At 42.4% G+C, this 17,295-nt stretch overlaps 3 protein-coding genes across 5 annotated transcripts; 2 read left to right on the forward strand and 1 right to left on the reverse strand.

Annotated features, from left to right (window-relative positions):
* The first annotated feature begins 196 nt into the window (after positions 1-196).
* Positions 197-6,045, forward strand: btbd9 (BTB (POZ) domain containing 9). Of its 3 annotated transcripts, XM_042072714.1 has the most exons (13): positions 197-456; positions 770-837; positions 1,395-1,508; positions 1,592-1,804; positions 2,274-2,637; positions 2,884-3,151; positions 3,548-3,770; positions 4,205-4,324; positions 4,481-4,590; positions 4,849-5,038; positions 5,387-5,494; positions 5,580-5,658; positions 5,756-6,045. In XM_042072714.1, exons 3-13 carry the CDS (start codon positions 1,423-1,425, stop codon positions 5,915-5,917), a joined length of 1,923 nt encoding a protein of 640 aa, XP_041928648.1. In that variant the 5' UTR covers positions 197-456; positions 770-837; positions 1,395-1,422; the 3' UTR covers positions 5,918-6,045. The 3 variants fall into 3 exon arrangements, with proteins under 3 accessions (XP_041928648.1, XP_041928647.1, XP_041928649.1); XM_042072713.1 differs by lacking the exon at positions 770-837; XM_042072715.1 differs by lacking the exons at positions 770-837; positions 1,395-1,508.
* Positions 6,046-6,182: 137 nt separating this feature from the next.
* On the forward strand, positions 6,183-9,523 carry LOC121693352 (putative nuclease HARBI1). The gene is made up of 4 exons (XM_042072716.1): positions 6,183-7,193; positions 7,273-7,388; positions 7,495-7,606; positions 7,700-9,523. The coding sequence occupies exons 1-4, from the start codon at positions 6,758-6,760 to the stop codon at positions 8,071-8,073; spliced, it is 1,038 nt and encodes a 345-aa protein (XP_041928650.1). The 5' UTR covers positions 6,183-6,757; the 3' UTR covers positions 8,074-9,523.
* LOC121693617 lies at positions 8,161-10,557 on the reverse strand. Its single transcript, XM_042073160.1, has 8 exons — positions 10,256-10,557; positions 9,521-9,704; positions 9,302-9,372; positions 9,017-9,211; positions 8,833-8,930; positions 8,581-8,640; positions 8,257-8,394; positions 8,161-8,172 (listed from the first exon to the last, which is right to left on the reverse strand). The coding sequence occupies exons 2-8, from the start codon at positions 9,691-9,693 to the stop codon at positions 8,161-8,163; spliced, it is 747 nt and encodes a 248-aa protein (XP_041929094.1). The 5' UTR covers positions 9,694-9,704; positions 10,256-10,557.
* Between the last annotated feature and the right edge of the window lie 6,738 nt (positions 10,558-17,295).

Consider the following 17,295-nt stretch of genomic DNA (forward strand, 5'->3'; position numbering starts at 1 on the left):
GTTACTTTGTTATGGTGGTAACATTCATTGTTAATGGCCTCGGTTTTTTGTTGTTGCGCCAACAGTCTGGAAATATGTACATTATAGTTAGAAAGTATTACAAATATTTTTTTTCGGTTTCTATAATTAGAAAACCATCTGGCAATCTACCACAGAAGCGCTACTGCCAACAGTTGCGTAATCTCTGATGAGCAAATACTTCCCATAATTCCAATCGGCCGGAAACAACAGGCTACTCCGAGCAGCTCCTTCGTTCCTTAGCTACAAGCCGTTTACTCTTGTGTTTTGACTTAATTATATGCTTTAACGTCGGCGTGGAGTCATAATAAACCCGTTCTTTGCATAGGAAATAAATACAAACATTTGGACTTTGGAAGTATAACGTCATTGGATAACATTAGAATTGAGCATAAGGACACTGAGTGGCTAGCTAACGAGCTAGCCATTTCATCTCTGGTAAGACCTGTGATAACGTTAGCTATCTTGAGCTATTCGACATCCCCCAGTGTATGTCATGCAGTCAATCATCTATGCATAACTTGACTCGAAAACGGATACATGCTGTTCTTCTATGACTTGGTGCTGGCCAGTGTTATCTAGCATGCATGTATTTTTGGAAATGTTTGATAAGCATGTGCTTACGCAGATTAACGTTATATGTTGCTAGCCAATGTTATGTCTGGGTAACGTTAATGCTAGCCAGCTGGCCAACAGCTAATGTTGGCTGCACCATTTGACTGAGGCTTTTGTTTTGGTTTTTGCTCATCAGCCATCAAGCTAATGCCACGCCCACTTAAGCAGTCTGGTCTTGGTAAAGTTGATATACGACCTCGACAGGTAGTAAGGCTTATAGCTAATTGTAATATTAGGCAATTATCAGCTAGTAATTGTAATATTATGCTAGCTATGTGGTGTGACCTAGCTATTTATATCGTACTAACGGTAGCTTTCAACACTGGGGAGGCAGGTGGCATACCATTATGCCCTCCCTATTCGTTTCGTTTCGTCTTTCGTTTCTTCTATGAGCTGGTTAATAGGCTATTCTTTTGATTTAATGGGGTTTAGCCAACTGTTTAAACCCTATTGCGACGCGGTAGTTGGCTGGGAAATCTGACATTGTGAGATCATTAAAGGTGACCCAAATCACCATTCACTCTAATATTGCTTTACTAATATTGCTTTACTGAGTTCGTGTAAGACGTCCTTAAAAAAGCTCCCAAGGGCCAAATCTCCCAAGGGTAACACAATGGAGGGCACTGGAATAGGGAATGTAGCAATCAGTGTCTGGACTAATAAATCCATCAATGGTTTATTGTTTTGAAATATAGCCATACCCCTCTATGCCCTCTTGAAACTTATCTTGTACCTATGTTTTATCCCTGCTCTGTTCAAAGACAAATTTATAGATATGGACAACTGTGTATGTGTACACATTTACACAGCATGAGTACTATAGCGACAATGCAGTCAGTATGCCCAATTCATTCTGATGACACTGCAAATGGAAGGTAAGCACCCTTGTGTGAATTGACTGTGTTGTTGACTGTGCTCGCACTCCTCCTGAAGCTAACGTGTGCGTATGTTTCTTCAGATGTGACGATCCCATTCTAGTGGAGACCATGAGCAACAGCCACCCTCTGCGGCCGCACAGCTCGGCGGCTCAGATCGACCACATGCACCTCCTCTCCGAGCAGCTGGGGGCGCTCTTGCCAGGGGAGGAGTACAGCGACGTCACACTGGTGGTGGAGGAGAAGCGCTTCCCTGCCCACAGGGTCATCCTGGCAGCTCGATGCCATTACTTCAGGTACCTTGGCAACACAGGTTACCACGGCTGACCATATTCAACAATACACGATCACCACACCTGACCATATTTTCTTATACGTTCACACTCACAACCGTATACTCTTACAGCGGGGTTACACTGGGTGCGCGATTGAAACGCTCCGTTTGCGGTGCGTTAAAATACATACAGAAGACTGGTCTAATTTTTTCAAATGTACACACCGCTATCATGTCTGGTGTAGCCAGTTCCATTGATTATAGTGGAAGCTCATTGTTGCAGCAAACGCTCCACAAATTACGTGCCACCAAACACACATTTCTTGTTTCTTTCTGTGTAGAAGCTACTTATGTTATCACTCCACTACACTGCCTCTGCTTCTCACCTTTTTTGCCATGGAAGACCCACGGGTGTTTATATGCGATTAAACCGAAATTAACTGTTTTACTCCTCTGTCTCTTCCCTCATGACCACCACCTTCTCCTTGCAGAGCCCTGTTGTACGGCGGGATGCGTGAGTCCCGTCCGCAGGCGGAGGTGCGCCTGGAGGAGACGCACGCGGAGGCCTTCTCCATGCTGCTGCACTACTTGTACACGGGCCGGGCCAACCTGGCGGAGGCGCGCGAGGAGACGCTGCTGGACTTCCTGGGCCTGGCGCACCGCTACGGCCTGCAGCCGCTGGAGGCGTCCATCTGCGAGTTCCTGCGCACGCTGCTGAGCACGCGCAACGTGTGCCTGGTGTTTGACGTGGCCAGCCTCTACTGCCTGAGCAGCCTGGCCGAGGCCTGCTGCGCCTACATGGACCGACACGCCCCTGACGTCCTAGAGTCCGAGGGCTTCCTGTCCCTCTCCAAGGTGAGAATGCAAGACGTATTACGAACTATTGAAAGAGACATTTAACACAGGAGATACTTTCCCAATCATTTGACTCTAGCTAGTGTTCTAAACCATGACCATTTGATCTTCACATCTTTACTTCTGCTATATGTATCCGTTTAATGTTATCCTTTTTCATGCTCTTCCTGTCTTATGCTACCCTCTCCCAACACCCCCACCCCCCAACTGGACTCTCTTGCTCTCCCTCTCTCGTGTGTCCTGCAGACTGCCCTGCTGACGGTGGTGCGCAGGGACTCGTTCGCTGCGAGCGAGCGGGAGATCTTCCAGGCCCTCTGTCGCTGGTGTCGACACAACGGGGAGGGCGCCGAATGCCAGGAAGTGATGTCGGCCGTGCGTCTGCCGCTCATGAGCCTGTCGGAAATGCTGAACGTGGTGCGCCCCTCGGGCTTGCTCAGCCCCGACGACCTGCTGGACGCCATCCAAACGCGCTCTGAGAGCCGCGACATGGACCTCAACTACAGGGGCATGTTGAGTGAGTGCAGCACCATCCTGACACATGAGCAACACTAACGGAACATTTTCTTTTGCCGTGCCAGTGTGGGTGCATGTGTAGCTACACAGGGGGGCCCTAATTGAAATGCTGGGCAAAGTGTGAAGTCTAACTAAAGCTTGCTTAATAAATATGCAAAATCTATTTGCAAATTTTATACCATGAGAAAGATCCTAAGCGCAAACAGCTAAAACCTGTCTCAAGCAACATGATGCTGTTAGATAGAAGCTTTTATCCAAAATGACTTAGAATAACAATCAAGGTAACTGTGATCCGAGCATTAACATCTAGTAAAGTCTATCGAGCCAAACAGGTAATTTCTCACTTCAGAATATCCAATATGAGCTCAAACTCATGGAGCGCTCTTTGCTTTTGTAGTTCCAGAGGAGAACATTGCAACCATGAAGCACGGTGCCGTGGTGGTAAAGGGCGAGCTGAAGTCGGCCCTGCTGGACGGTGACACGCAGAACTACGATCTGGACCACGGCTTCTCGCGGCACCCCATCGAGGAGGACGGCCGGGCCACGGGCATCCTGGTGCGGCTGGGCCAGCCCTCCATCGTCAACCACGTGCGCCTGCTGCTTTGGGACCGAGATAGCCGGTGAGCACTGCGTGTACCACTCCATTACTCAGAAACATTTCTCTCTGCCTGCACTAAACACAAATATGAATGCAACATAGAACCACCTCAAAGAATTAACTCAGTTACAGTTCATTAGGGGAAATCAGTCAGTGTATTACACTGTAAACTATAGATGGTGCTGTGGATGGTGACAGATATTAATTTGGGCAGCATTTTTAGAGAGGGAATATGAGCATGAGTAATCACAGGATCATTTCAGTTCATGAAACACTCTGCACTGAGGCTGAATATATATTTATTGCATGTATATTTCTGTATTATCTACAGATACTGACCAATCTCTTTGTAGCACTCTACACCATTTCTAGTAGTCTTTTCTTCTTCTGGCCACAGTAACTTGTATCTGTGCCTAAGTCTCCTGTGTGGTTCTCTTCCTCCTCTCCTGGCTCCAGGTCCTACTCGTACTATCTAGAGGTGTCAATGGACGAGCTGGACTGGGTTCGTGTCGTGGATCACTCAAAGTTCCTCTGCCGCTCGTGGCAGAGCCTCTACTTCCCAGCTCGGGTCTGCAGGTAAACACAAACACACACACACACACACACACACACACACACTTTTCCCTGAGAACATAAAAAGCATTTTGAAGCTACCAAGATATGTGGGTTTTATCTCTGGAAATAGTGTCTTTATTTGGTGTGCATAAGATGTGATTTTGTGTGTGCTTACAGGTACATCCGTGTAGTTGGGACCCACAACACAGTTAACAAGGTCTTTCACCTAGTGGCTCTTGAGTGCATGTACACTAGTCGGCCCTTCACTCTGGAGAGAGGACTGCTCGGTAATACACATTTTATTGCAAATTCCCTGTGAACTAATGCAGAATATAATCCCTCTTTGTTCTTGGTTCTTGGTGAGCTTGCTCTCTGTCCCTATTTCTTTCCCACCAGTTTTAATCATATTTAGCCTGACGGATGCTTAATGTTGTAATGGCAGTTGCAATGTTGTGACTGTTGCCAGACCTTGATTGGATTAAAGGCCAGTTTCCCGTTAACGTGTGACTGAACTAAACTGAACTGAATTGAACTCTTCCCTCCAGTGCCCACGGAAAACGTTGCCACGGTGATGGCATGTGCCAGCGTGGTTGAGGGTGTGAGTCGGAGCCGGAACGCATTACTGAACGGGGACACCAGCCACTATGACTGGGACTCGGGCTACACCTGCCACCAACTAGGCTCCGGAGCCATCGTCATCCAGCTGGCCCAGCCTTACATGATCAGCTCCATGCGGTAATGACGCACACATGCACACACGCACACACTCCTCTTCAAGCCCATCTATATGCATAATTGTTTTCACTGGTAATAATTTGAAAATGAGTTTACACAGAGATCCAGGTCCGTGCAGAAATGCTTAAAGTGATTATGCACAGATTCTACAAGTTACACACACTCATGTTTAGGTTGCTGTAACTAAACATACTCACATATGAACCTTGTGATACTCATGTTGATGTGTGTGTGATGATGCACTGTTACCTGTTAAAAATCTTAACCCCCCCCCCCCCCCTACTTTATTTCCATGACTTGTTGAGTTCACATGTACAAACTTAACATCATTTTTTCACGTGTTTGTAGGTTGTTGTTGTGGGACTGTGATGATCGTAGTTACAGCTACTATGTGGAGGTTTCAACCAATCAGCAGCAGTGGAGCAGGGTAGTAGACCGCACCAAAGTAGCTTGCAGGTATGTGTCTATTCTGAGCAGTAGGCCATCATAATATTTGCACATCATGCTGGCCCTGTACTAATTCCCTCTTACCTCTCCTTAGGTCATGGCAGACACTGCTCTTTGATGGGCAGGCTGCTTCCTTCATTCGTATTGTCGGCACCCACAACACTGCCAATGAGGTAGAATTCACACACACACACAAAAAAAATCCTAATTCAGCTGAATAGCTCATTCTGCAGATTTGATGTCCTTATGCATAATGTTTTATATCTCCAGGTCTTCCACTGTGTCCATTTTGAGTGTCCTGCCCAGGTGGAAACGGAGGTGAAGGAGAACCCTCCGGGATCTGACCAGAGTGGCCCTGAGCCCAGCTCCCAGCATGCTCCTCTGTCCCGTACCCAGAGGCCTTCGTCCTCTCCCTCCTCCTCCCACTCTTAGACTGACTTGATGTTTATCACGAACAACCCTCTGAGATGCTTCTCACATATGCTTATGATGTGCTGCTAAAAAAAGAGATGAATCTATGTAGGCTATATTTATAATAAAACTGTGGTGAATGGTGAAAATTGTTGTGGATTGATGCTGTGCATGACAGAGTTGTTTTGGGTTGAGGGTTAATTGCTATGGTTATGGTATTTAGCAGACGCTTTTGTTTTGTCCAAAGCGACTTGCAGAATTGTGAAGAGATATTTTATTTAGAAGATGAGGATTGTTGGTCTGATTCAGTGAACAAAGAGAAACCATATCAAAACTTCATATGCAATGAAGTTCAGTCAGACTTGGTCCGGCCTGAGAAAAAACGAACAGTGTATTCCACAACAGTGCCTCTGGGGGCGTAACGCTTCAGCTTCCAAGTTCCAACCCTCCGACCAAAACATTGATCATGTGATGTTATGACGTTCCGGGGGTCGGTAGTACAAAGGCGTATTCGGGGCTGAGCACATCCTCTGAAAAATACACATTTTTGAAGTTGGTTTTTGAGGTTTGCCAGATGTCTTTAGGCTTTACGTTTATTAATATAAGAACGCCAATACAGTACATGTAATTGATGTCGTTCCTCTCTGGGGTGAGGTCTTAAAAAGTGTTCATTATGTAGCTGCTGTGAGGCAGTTAGCTCCTGTAGCCGCCGTTTCACGAAGCCATGTGGCTTAGTTAATCGGATCAGTTTATTGACTTCTTGGAAAAGCCCTGGATTTCAGTGCACAATTTCAACAAGCTGACAATTGGTGTTCGTCGGTATGCCTACATGAATAACGTGAACAAAACACATAATAAGAAATGAACGTACCGTTTGTTAAAGAGGTTATTGTTGATGAAGGAGCAAACATTGTAAACAGAGCATTCAGAAGAGGACGCATTTTAATAGATCGACTAGACCCTTTAGCACATCCCGATGATTATTTGTATGATCAGTATCGATTTAGTCGCGAGGGAATTATTTACCTAGAACAGTTATTAGGGCGCCACCTTGCAAGCCCGACGGAGCGAAGTGCAGCCTTAACTGTAGTGCAGACACTTTGTATAGGGCTCCGCTTCTTTGCCACTGGGACATATTTATATGCTGTTGGTGACGCTGAAAATATCAGTAAAGCTTCTGTTTCTCGTGCAATCAGAAAAGTTTACCTTGCTTTGAAAAGGTATGTCAATGTATTCATCAGATTCCCCGGCCACGCAAAAGTGGATGTAATCAAGGAAGGTTTCCTTTCAATTGCAGGTAAATAACACAATGAAGAGGCTAGTAACCTAGATTGAAACCTATTTAACACAGCTTAACACATGAAATGTTTCCACAGGGATTCCAGATGTCCTTGGTGTTGTGGACTGCACCCAGATTCCCATTAAATCTCCTCCTGGTCCCCATGAGGGTGATTACATTAATACAAGGGCCTTCTACAGCATCAATGTCCAGGTATAGCTAATCATACCCACTATAGGATAATGTGCAACAGTTAATGGATGGCCTATATATAAAGTTGGGGTAAAAGGAAATGATTTGCAGCGCTTTATGTTTTCAGATGATCTGTGACTCTACCTGTGTTATCACTAATATTGAGGCAAAGTGGCCTGGTGCTGTCCTTGATGACCGCATCTTCAAGGAGTCCAGTCTGTGTGACAAATTTGACCAAGGTAGTAACACATTGAATCCTGTGCATTTCAAAACATTACTTGCTCATTTGTAGATTGTATATTGTGATCTAATTGCATTGTGCCATCCCACAGGTCAATATGATGGCATCCTTTTAGGAGACACAGGCTACACCTGCAGGACCTTCTTCATGACACCCTACTCTGACCCAAGCCCTGGGCCCCAAGCACGCTTCAATGCAGCTTTGGCACAGACTAGATCCAAGATCGAAACTACCATAGGCCAGCTAAGAGGACGATTTCAGTGCCTTAAAGGCCTAAGGGTCGTGCCAGATAGGGCCTGTGACATTACAGTTGCATGTGCAGTACTGCATAACATTGCAACAATAAGGAAAGAAAGTGCTCCACCGGTCTGCCTGCAGCCTAACGATGACGTTGAGACTCTGTACCTGGACGAGCCTGAAGGTCTAGCTATGAGGGACAAGATAGCTGCCCAGAATTTCAGTTGAACATTTCTCCCATCTTTGGGTCAGATTCAAAGTGATGGTTATTTTATTACACCAGAGACATTGTTTGATGACACATTTTTTATTAAATTATTCTTTCTCCTGTGAAGAAAACACAATGTTTAGTTGGTTAAGCTGCATACATATGTAGAATGTAGACTTATCTCTCAACATCAAGTTACTTACCAACTGCCTGTCTAGTAACTGTATTTCCTTCTCCACTTTCCTCATTTTGAGAGCCCGGTAGGCCATCTCTTGTTCCCTGTTCTCAATCTCTTTAATTAGGTAATGCCGGTACAGGGTCTTTATGTCTTCTTTGTGTCCCTGTTAAAGTAGGTATTTTATTTATATAGCGCATTTTTTATGCACAAAGTGCAACACAAAGCGCTCTACAAGACATCGACACACTGATGCCGGACAGAGTGGCATCATTAAAGGAATGACCGCAATGGATGTTTATGTTTTGTTAATGCTTATGGGTACAACTCAATCCAGACACATAAGAATTACCTCTCCAGCCTTCTTTCCTGTAGGACAGCCTTTCTCCTGGGCACTGCTGGGGTCAAAATCCTGTAAAAAAAACATTCACACTCAATTTTGTTTCATTTGATCAGAGTGGTTTTTATTTTTCATTTTTGTACATATCCTGAGATGGCTGTCCAAACATGGGCATATACTTAATTGGAGCCTCCATATCAGCCGACATTACAGACAACAGTGTTGTCACTAAATATGCAGCGCTTTTACAAAAGAGACTCATACCTCATCCATGTGAGTGTCATTGGAGAACGTCTCATCACACACTGAGTGTTCAGGGTCACCCTGTGGCGGAGGCAGGAGGGTAAGAGAATGGCCCGTCACTGTTCAGACAAGAGTATTTGGCAATGAGTGAGTAATCCTATGACGCGTTCCGGAAAGGGTTGTGTGAAAGATGAAGCACACCCACCCCTGATGTAGGAGCTGATACATGCGGCAGCAGGCTCAGAGCTGGTGCCTCCTGGGATGCCCTCCACCATCGGCCTGCTGGAGCTCTGCTGCACAACAAACTCCTCGTCAGATTCATCTGATTTGATGACGACATTTGTTTGTATCTCGTCCTCATCTTTCTTAATGTCTTCCCTTGTCGCTTTTTTCCTGTTGGCTGTTGACATGAAGATGGTTTTGAGATGTGAATCTCTTGATGATGAGGCAGCTCATTTGCAAATTGATAATTCCTTTATTGAGAACCTACCTGTTTGCACCAGATTTTTATATTTGATTTTCACTTGTTGCCATGTGCGCTTGTAGCCACTGCCAGATTGCCTGAGAAGTCATTTTCATGATATATCGTAAGGTAACAATTCCAATGATTTATTGTGGTGAGTGTTATCAAAAAGTATACAATTCCAATTACAGCTGTTTTTCTGATTCAGCCTATTAAAATTTTCAGTTATGATTAAAATCCTCATACTTATTTAATCTGTCTGCAATTCTCTGCCAAGCTTCCTCCCTCATTTTTGATGCTCTGACAGTGTTGGACTTATCAGTTAGTATGGGTCGTTCTTCTGCATAGCCCGCTATAAGAAGTTGTTGCTCCTTTGAAGTGAAAAAGTGAGCCCTCTCACTTTTCTCCATGATTTCCATAATTTTATGATCTATAAAACAACCAGATAAAATGCTCATAGCACAACTCAAACTTTAAAACAGTACACATTTTCAGGCTGTTTTACAAAGTATTGAATTCCCACAACAGAGAAACTGGCCACATAATATACCCCACAACTTCAATACTTTCTGAAGTAATGCAAAATATCCTTCTGGGAGCTAGCTGTCTGACTCTGTGACATTAACCTAGGCTACAAGCCTACAAAGTATGGGGTATATTTAAGTACACATTCCACTGCAGTTGTAGGTCCCTACAGGAGGATCAATGGTTATACCAAAGGGCTGTCACAGCCTGGGAAACACATTTCAGAAAGTAGGCTAAGGAAAAGCTTGGGTGAAGGAACAAAAACAGTTTTTTAACACTTGAATGAATATGAATGGCAGATATTTCAGATCTGAACCCAAGACCATATTGATGTTGTATAGGATATTCTAAATGGTATATTTAACTGACTGTGATAAAACAGTCTCCTAGTAAATCAAGACAGGATTTTTAATCTGCTCATCATTGGCCTGGATTTTGGAGCGCATTCAGACTTACCTCTCTCTGTCCATATATCCTACCATAGCCTCAACATCCAGGGTTTGGTGCTTAATGTATCATCTCACAACAGTACAAGAGTGTGCATCAGTTATTTATAGTATTGTTTTATTGAATAAAATCGCGCATTTAGCAGTCTGTGATCGTAATCCTCGTTCGTGAAACGCAGTAAACATGATCGAGGGTACTGGTTTAATGCGCAAGCGCCAATTCATTGACTGTGACGTGAGTACGTCAAACGCGCCCAGGTCGGTGTTCCTGTTTCATATTCTTTTGGGAATAGGTTTACAATGAACAGAGTAGACGACATGGAGGACCCCTCTTTGCGGTTTATTTCTGCATAGCGTAATCTGTGGGTTTGACGTGACGTGAGCCTCACCATGTGATGCGTTTCAGCCAATGTTAATGCAGACCTATAAACTGCAGTGTCCAGTGTAAGAAATCCACACCATCTAATCTGTCAAGTGAATAATGAATTATACGTCCACCTCCTCATGTGAAGTTCATGTGGAAGGAGCTTGTGTGCACAGTTCAACAGATGGAAGCCAGTCAAAATAACAACGTGCTATTTCCGTCTAAACGGCCTCTGCCTTTTTATTAGGCTACATCATATAGCCTACTCTATCTGCCACAAGGGGGCTTCATTAGGCTACTTCAAACTGGAAACTGTATTCTCATTCCCACGTGTTTACTAGCCTAAGCCTATGGCTTGAAGTTCAAATTGTGTTCAAGTCTTTTAGCCTTCACTTTAATGCCCTCCTTACACTGAAAGACTTTGCAAAGATTTGGAAAATAATTTTGAAAGACTAGTCTCAGACCCTCTCACATCTAAAGACAAGTAATAGAGTTTTAAGTCACAGACTAGGATTTTGCAACAACTGATCTTGTAGGGTCAATATTTGCAAGGCTGCAACTAGATTCCTACCCTAGGGTGACTATCGCCATGACACTGAAAATGAGGACACTTGTGCCCAAAAGTTAAGACTTTCTAGATTACCAGGGTCTAGATTTTCCAGGCTAACAATAGATATCAACAGGAACTCAAATGATAGCCTACTCATAGGCCTATCAAAGTCATATTTTTTTGTTTCTGCAGCATTGTTTCATGCGTCACACCGACTGTGAAATCACACGAAAAATGTAAGGCCGGCTTTACTTGTCACATTAAGGCCTTACACTACAGCATCGACATCCAGCTAAAGCCCATCAACCCCCACACATAAATGTAACATGGAAAACATATGGTCTACTTTCACTGTAAATGGAAATTACTCTATGCTTTGTTTTAATTTTATCTATGACAATAGACTGTATAAAATAGGTGACAGCACTATATCCTCAAGGAACCCAGACTGTGATCAATCAATTTTAGCAAGATAGCCTACCACACATTTAATCCTGCGGATTTCAAAATATTAGACCTTACCAACATGTGATGGGCAGGATTGCAGGCAGCCCAGTACTTTTATTTAAAATATCCTCCCATCTTTTGTCAGATTCAGAATGATGTGATTATATGAACATTTCCAGAGACAAAATTCTAAAAAATAAAAACCGTTTTATTGAAATTATTGTTTTTCCTGTAAAGAAAGCACATAGTTGGATATGCTGTGCATTCACATAATGAATTCATACCTTTGACCAGAAATTTCATCCATTTCTGGGTTTCATGTCCTGAAAGCATACCAAATGCTTATCAAGTCACTGTTCTTTCTCCACTTTCCTCATTCTTGAGAGGGTCAGCCCTAGGTGCTGGGAAAAAAACAGCATGAACACCACTGCATAAAAATTGCACTAGATACTACAGACTAACATCTGTATCTTGTTGCAGACGTTAATGATCTCAGTTGCTGTAGGAAGTAAAGCCTCTTTGTCCTTTCTTGTGAAGATCCTCAGTGTTCTTAGACCACTCCAGTCACCTCAGTGCACCTCAGTGCTCATGTTTTACTGTTGTTTGTGGGTTTAGTCACATAAAAGGATATGGGGTTACATATGGGGTCTGTGACATACACTGTAAAAAGATTCTGTGGTTTTCACAGCATCACTACTGTATATGGAAGAAATATTTATTGTAATTGAGTATGTTGCTGTAGTGTCACAATGGATTATGGTCAAAATTCGCCACTACAGTAATAAAAAATTGCTGTGAATCAAAACCTATTTTTTACAGTCTATGATCAAAACCCAGTAAATATCAATCTGACTCCTTCCTCTTGTCAACTTTGTGAAAAATCCAACATGGCGGACAATCGGTTGGGTTTTCTGCACATAAAACCCATAAATAAAGGCTATTTTATTATTATATTTTTAGATTTGAGGCTAGAATTAACCATTTAGCAGTCTGGTTGTTGGAGAAAAAAAATGTCTGTAGTTTCCAGTGTCCAAACGCTGTGTAATGTATAGAGTACAGCAACTGGCTGCAGCTGGCCAATATCGATCACCCCATCTATGGATCACCCTGGGATGAATTCAGAATCAGCACACTTGTAATTCCTGGTTGACTTCAATGTGTGTGTGTGTGTGTGTGTGTGTGGAGCCAGATTTTGTCATTTCCACTCGCCAAGGATGTTTTGGTGGGATCTACTCTACAGTAATTTTATTTATCCTGTGAATCAGTTTACAGCAAGTTTGTGGGGTCTGTGACATACATTACCCAGAGTGGTACGGAGGTCCAACAAAAATGTTGCTACAAACAGAATCTGGATCATGTGCCACCAAAATTTCCACTTAGTATAACTGATTTAAACATTCCTCACAATAAAATAAAATAAAAACAACTAGATGCACCGCAAAGCGGTACAAAATATGACCGCTGCTCAGTTCTACACATTCTCTCCGCAAAAATAAATCACGCTTGTCAATTTGTCTCCATCTCCTATTCCAAACCCTCTTGCAACATTTTTGTATGTGAGTGTGTGCATGTGTGTGTGTGTTAGTTTAGCTTATAACAGAGACATTCACATTGCTTCTGTTTTTGAGGTCTCAAACTCGACAAAAGGTGAAACACTTCACCCTATGCCAGCTCCACAGGCCTCCCACCCCACCCCGTACTCCTGCAGCTCCTTGCAAACTCCAAGTTTCACATCCACTTCCCTAGGCTTAACAACGATACATGGATTTGAACTGTGTGATGAACAGGTAAAATTCTTAGTGTACCAAAAAGTGATTTTGAATTGTTAGCATAAACAACACTAAACATACCAACCATAAGACTGTGTCAAATCTATTTTATTGGTCTACACTGTGCTAACAATTAGTGTAATTTACATTTATTGATGGTGTTTTTACAATGGTTCTTATGTAATACTTTAAAATAAATGTAAGTGTCGTAATGTTTAACAAAAGCATGTAAACAAAGACACACATCAAATGATAGAACTTCTAAAAAAAGATAAGGCGCATCAGCCACATCACTGTGGCAAAGAGGAGAAGCGTTATAGTTTGATGGCCATTGGTAGGCATGACCTTCTGTGTCTCAGAAGAACATTTGAGGGAGATTAGCCTACCACTGAAGGTACTCTTCAGCTCAACAAGCCTATCATTTAGGGGATGAGAGATGTTGTTCAGGATGCTCATCAGTTTGTGGAGCATCCTCCTCTGCCACCACCTCCAATATGTAACAATATTTCATGCCATATCCACAGAACACCACCACATAAAAATGTCACTGTAGATACAGACTAGTAGAACATATGCAGCATCTTGTTGCAGACGTTAAAGGATCTTAGTTGCCATGGAAGTAAAGCCGGCTTTGAAGACCCTCAATGTTCTGCACTACAGTCTGTCACCTAAATGCAGAAAAGCATCAGCTAAGAACCAGAAATGTAAACATAGCATAATATTATGATCCCTTTAACTGTGAGAATTGAAGTTGGCCATCGACAGTCTCTGCGGTGTGTTGCAAGTACATCCTTGTTATCTGCTATTGGAGGGTGTGCATTTCCCCCAGTTATCTCACAGATAAGTTGACAAAAGGCACAGTTGCTTAGAGTCTTCCACTCAGCATTGTGCTGCCAATGATGTCAGAATTACAAGGTCATTGATGCTGGGGTCCCACTCTTCCCAGAACATTCACTTAGATATGCATGATATGTGCCCTTAAATGTGTTACTTGTGCACTTTTCAAAACGTACAACACTAGATATATTGAAAGCATAAATATCAGATTCCTGAATGTAACAGAGTGGGCCTTTTGTTTATGAGTAGACATGATAATTGGGGGGGGGGGAATTGTGAAATTTTAGCAAGGGTGAAGATAATTCAACTAAATATATGACTGTCATATAAGTCCTTTTTTCTAGACATACATCTCATGTTTTCTATTGGTCGATGCTACCCGGGAAATCAGGACATCGGTCATGTACGCATGAAACTTTCATGTAGGCCCACATGACTGATAAGGAATCGGTTTGTCGGTTTTCAGATCCTGGGTCTGGCCTACCTTTGTGCTTTTGAACATACATTGTTACTGAAAGAGATCCACACAGAAAAGGGAAGGGGACATCTGTAACAGTGTGACTTTTCAAAAACAGTCTCTGGCAAAAGTGACATCATGCTCTGTCAGTACTAGCTGAAGAGGCCAGAGTAGGATATCTCTAAATGCTTTTCATGTGTGGCATTAAGAGAGTCTCAGACCCCAATCCAGCACAGAGGAGAGAGGTTAATAAACGCAGCACCTGACCCAGCACAGAGGAGAGAGGTTAATAAACACACCTGATCCAGCACAGAGGAGAGAGGTTAATAAACGCACTTGATCCAGCACAGAGGAGAGAGGTTAAAGGAAAATGCCGGTATTTAGCACTTTGAGTCCCTTTTCGGGTTTGTTTTGGATGAACTAGAGTGGTGGACACCGAAATTTTGACGATTGGTCCTGTCTCGACTTTTCTGACTCGTTTTAAACCGCCTTTACTGCTTCAGAGTGGCTGCCTACAGGCATGCACAAACATGTCCTAAAACAACCCTTAACGTTCGTTTTCAAAACGTTAATCGGTTTTAAAAAGAATTTTTAAAAGAAGTAAATGGTTATACAATATTTCAGTCAAGCTTTAGTTGGTTTAGATACAACTGAACGTATGCAAAATGGATAGCTAATGTATTAACTTTGATTTGCTGTGCTGCATACTGGACAATAGATGCACAACATAAATTAGGCCCATATGAAGTATTAAAATTATTGTTTAAAATAGTCTATGTTTGAACAAATATTGAAGGGAATCAGGGGGAGCCAGTTCAGTAGCCTATGTCTTTGACAAGTAACCTAGACACAGGTAAAGAACAGTCAGCCTCAGCCAGTAGGCTAAGCACAACCAGACCCTTACAAAAAAACCTGCATTAGGCCTACTAAGTGTCAAACTGCAGATTTCTGAGTATCAAAACTGCAGTTTTGGAGGAAACATTTGCATTTTTGTCCAGTGTTTTGAACAAAACAAAACAACAAAACAGCATTGTACTGCATTGTCCTGTACTTTACTGTAGAAATGCAGTATTTTGGACATGAAAATAGACTACTGCACTATAGCCTACTGTAGTATAACTGAACTGTACTTAGGCTACTGAAAAAACTGTAGTTATTTTTTGTAATGTGATATGTACAGCAAGCATCAAAAGCAAGCAGCCCAGACCCTAAAACTGGGCATTTATAGCTGTGAAGGTGATTCACACACAATTATTCACAACAATCCTTTATGGGGGAAAACACTATATTTGGTCATTTCTGTAGACATCCAAAATGGGGCGGGATAATTGTATTGGAAGCACTGAGGTGTCAGATGTGACTGTTAAAAACATGGTTACAATTTGGCCTTCAGGTTGGAGTTGAGGTTGGAGGGCCCCTTAGCAGGATTTTGCTTAGGGCCCCATGGAGGTCTGAACCGGCAACTGAATGGCTGTAACCCTATTACGTCAACCCATTCTTGCACTGATATAGTTTTTCTATAGTTTTTTTTTTTTATATATTACCTTGTCTACTCTCTTATATGTCCATATTTATTTATTTTATGCTGGTCTCTGGACTTTATTCTTGCACTGTTGCATCATTTGCACCATCACCATGACACTCACTCTCACAGAGCACCTTACCTTATATGCACAGAGAATCACAGGCTCAGTCCCTGCCTCAGTCATTGCAAGCGCCTCATGCTTAATCACCCCTAAGCACACTATGTGGATACTGTTTAGACTTGATTTAGATTTAGTGTTATTTAGTATAATTTGTATTTTAGTATATACTTTATCTTCTACTGTCCTTATTGCTTAGTTGTGTGTTTTATATTATATACTTTCATTACTTTTTCTGATGTTAGTGCATGTTGTGTGTGATGTCTGTATGCTACTTTGAAGACCTTGAATTTCCTCTTGGGGATCAATAAAGTATCTATCTATCTAAGCCACATTAGATCGACAGCTTGTGCATTGTGTTGATACCTTTCCACTGCAGGAACTTGTGGGAGTTTCAAGTGGATTAATGTTTACAGGAACAGCCCAATGTTTAGCCTTCTTGGTCTATTGGTTCTCTGCGGTAGTACAAGACCTTACAGTCCCACAAGATGTGTAACCAAGATGTGTTTTGCTCTTTCATCTCAATGTCAATTCCAAACACGTCTAAACATGCACGCCTAAGTAAATGTTCCAGAAGGAATGGAATCCCAGTATCAATAATCCCCTAATTGTGATATGATTGGCTGGCAAAAGTTCACTTAAGGAACAGTGCCTTGTGCAACTTGTTTCTGAGTAGAAATGGGGAAATGGTCATCTTCGCACAGCAGGGATAAGAATACAACTTCAGTTTGAGCTTTATTGCATCAGATAAGTTTCAGTTCCTATTCAGAAATCAGACAATTCTCATGTCTCTCAAATGGTTTAATTATACAGGATTAACATAAAAACCCATAGTTCATAATTTAAATAATTTAATGATAAAGATGTTCTATTGTCATGTGATAACTACATAGCATCACACATTGACCCCAAAATAATTAACATGATAAACACAGTATTGTGGTTGTTACCTTTAATGTTGTTTGTGTCAAGTTGATCAGTTT

This window comes from Alosa sapidissima, chromosome 19 (assembly GCF_018492685.1).
Source record: "Alosa sapidissima isolate fAloSap1 chromosome 19, fAloSap1.pri, whole genome shotgun sequence".
Taxonomy (NCBI): Eukaryota; Metazoa; Chordata; class Actinopteri; order Clupeiformes; family Clupeidae; genus Alosa; species Alosa sapidissima.

Coding starts and splice junctions, on each gene's coding strand:
- LOC121693352 (XM_042072716.1), top strand. CDS start 6,758: ATGAACGTACCGTTTGTTAAAGAGGTTATTGTTGATGAAGGAGCAAAC. Junction 7,194..7,272: donor AGGTTTCCTTTCAATTGCAG/GTAAATAACACA, acceptor ATGTTTCCACAG/GGATTCCAGATGTCCTTGGT. Junction 7,389..7,494: donor TCTACAGCATCAATGTCCAG/GTATAGCTAATC, acceptor TTATGTTTTCAG/ATGATCTGTGACTCTACCTG.
- btbd9 (XM_042072714.1), top strand. CDS start 1,423: ATGTGTACACATTTACACAGCATGAGTACTATAGCGACAATGCAGTCA. Junction 1,509..1,591: donor GATGACACTGCAAATGGAAG/GTAAGCACCCTT, acceptor ATGTTTCTTCAG/ATGTGACGATCCCATTCTAG. Junction 5,495..5,579: donor CGCACCAAAGTAGCTTGCAG/GTATGTGTCTAT, acceptor ACCTCTCCTTAG/GTCATGGCAGACACTGCTCT.
- LOC121693617 (XM_042073160.1), bottom strand. CDS start 9,693: ATGGAAATCATGGAGAAAAGTGAGAGGGCTCACTTTTTCACTTCAAAG. Junction 8,641..8,832: donor ATGACACTCACATGGATGAG/GTATGAGTCTCT, acceptor TTTTTTTTACAG/GATTTTGACCCCAGCAGTGC. Junction 8,395..8,580: donor CAGGAAAGAAGGCTGGAGAG/GTAATTCTTATG, acceptor CTACTTTAACAG/GGACACAAAGAAGACATAAA.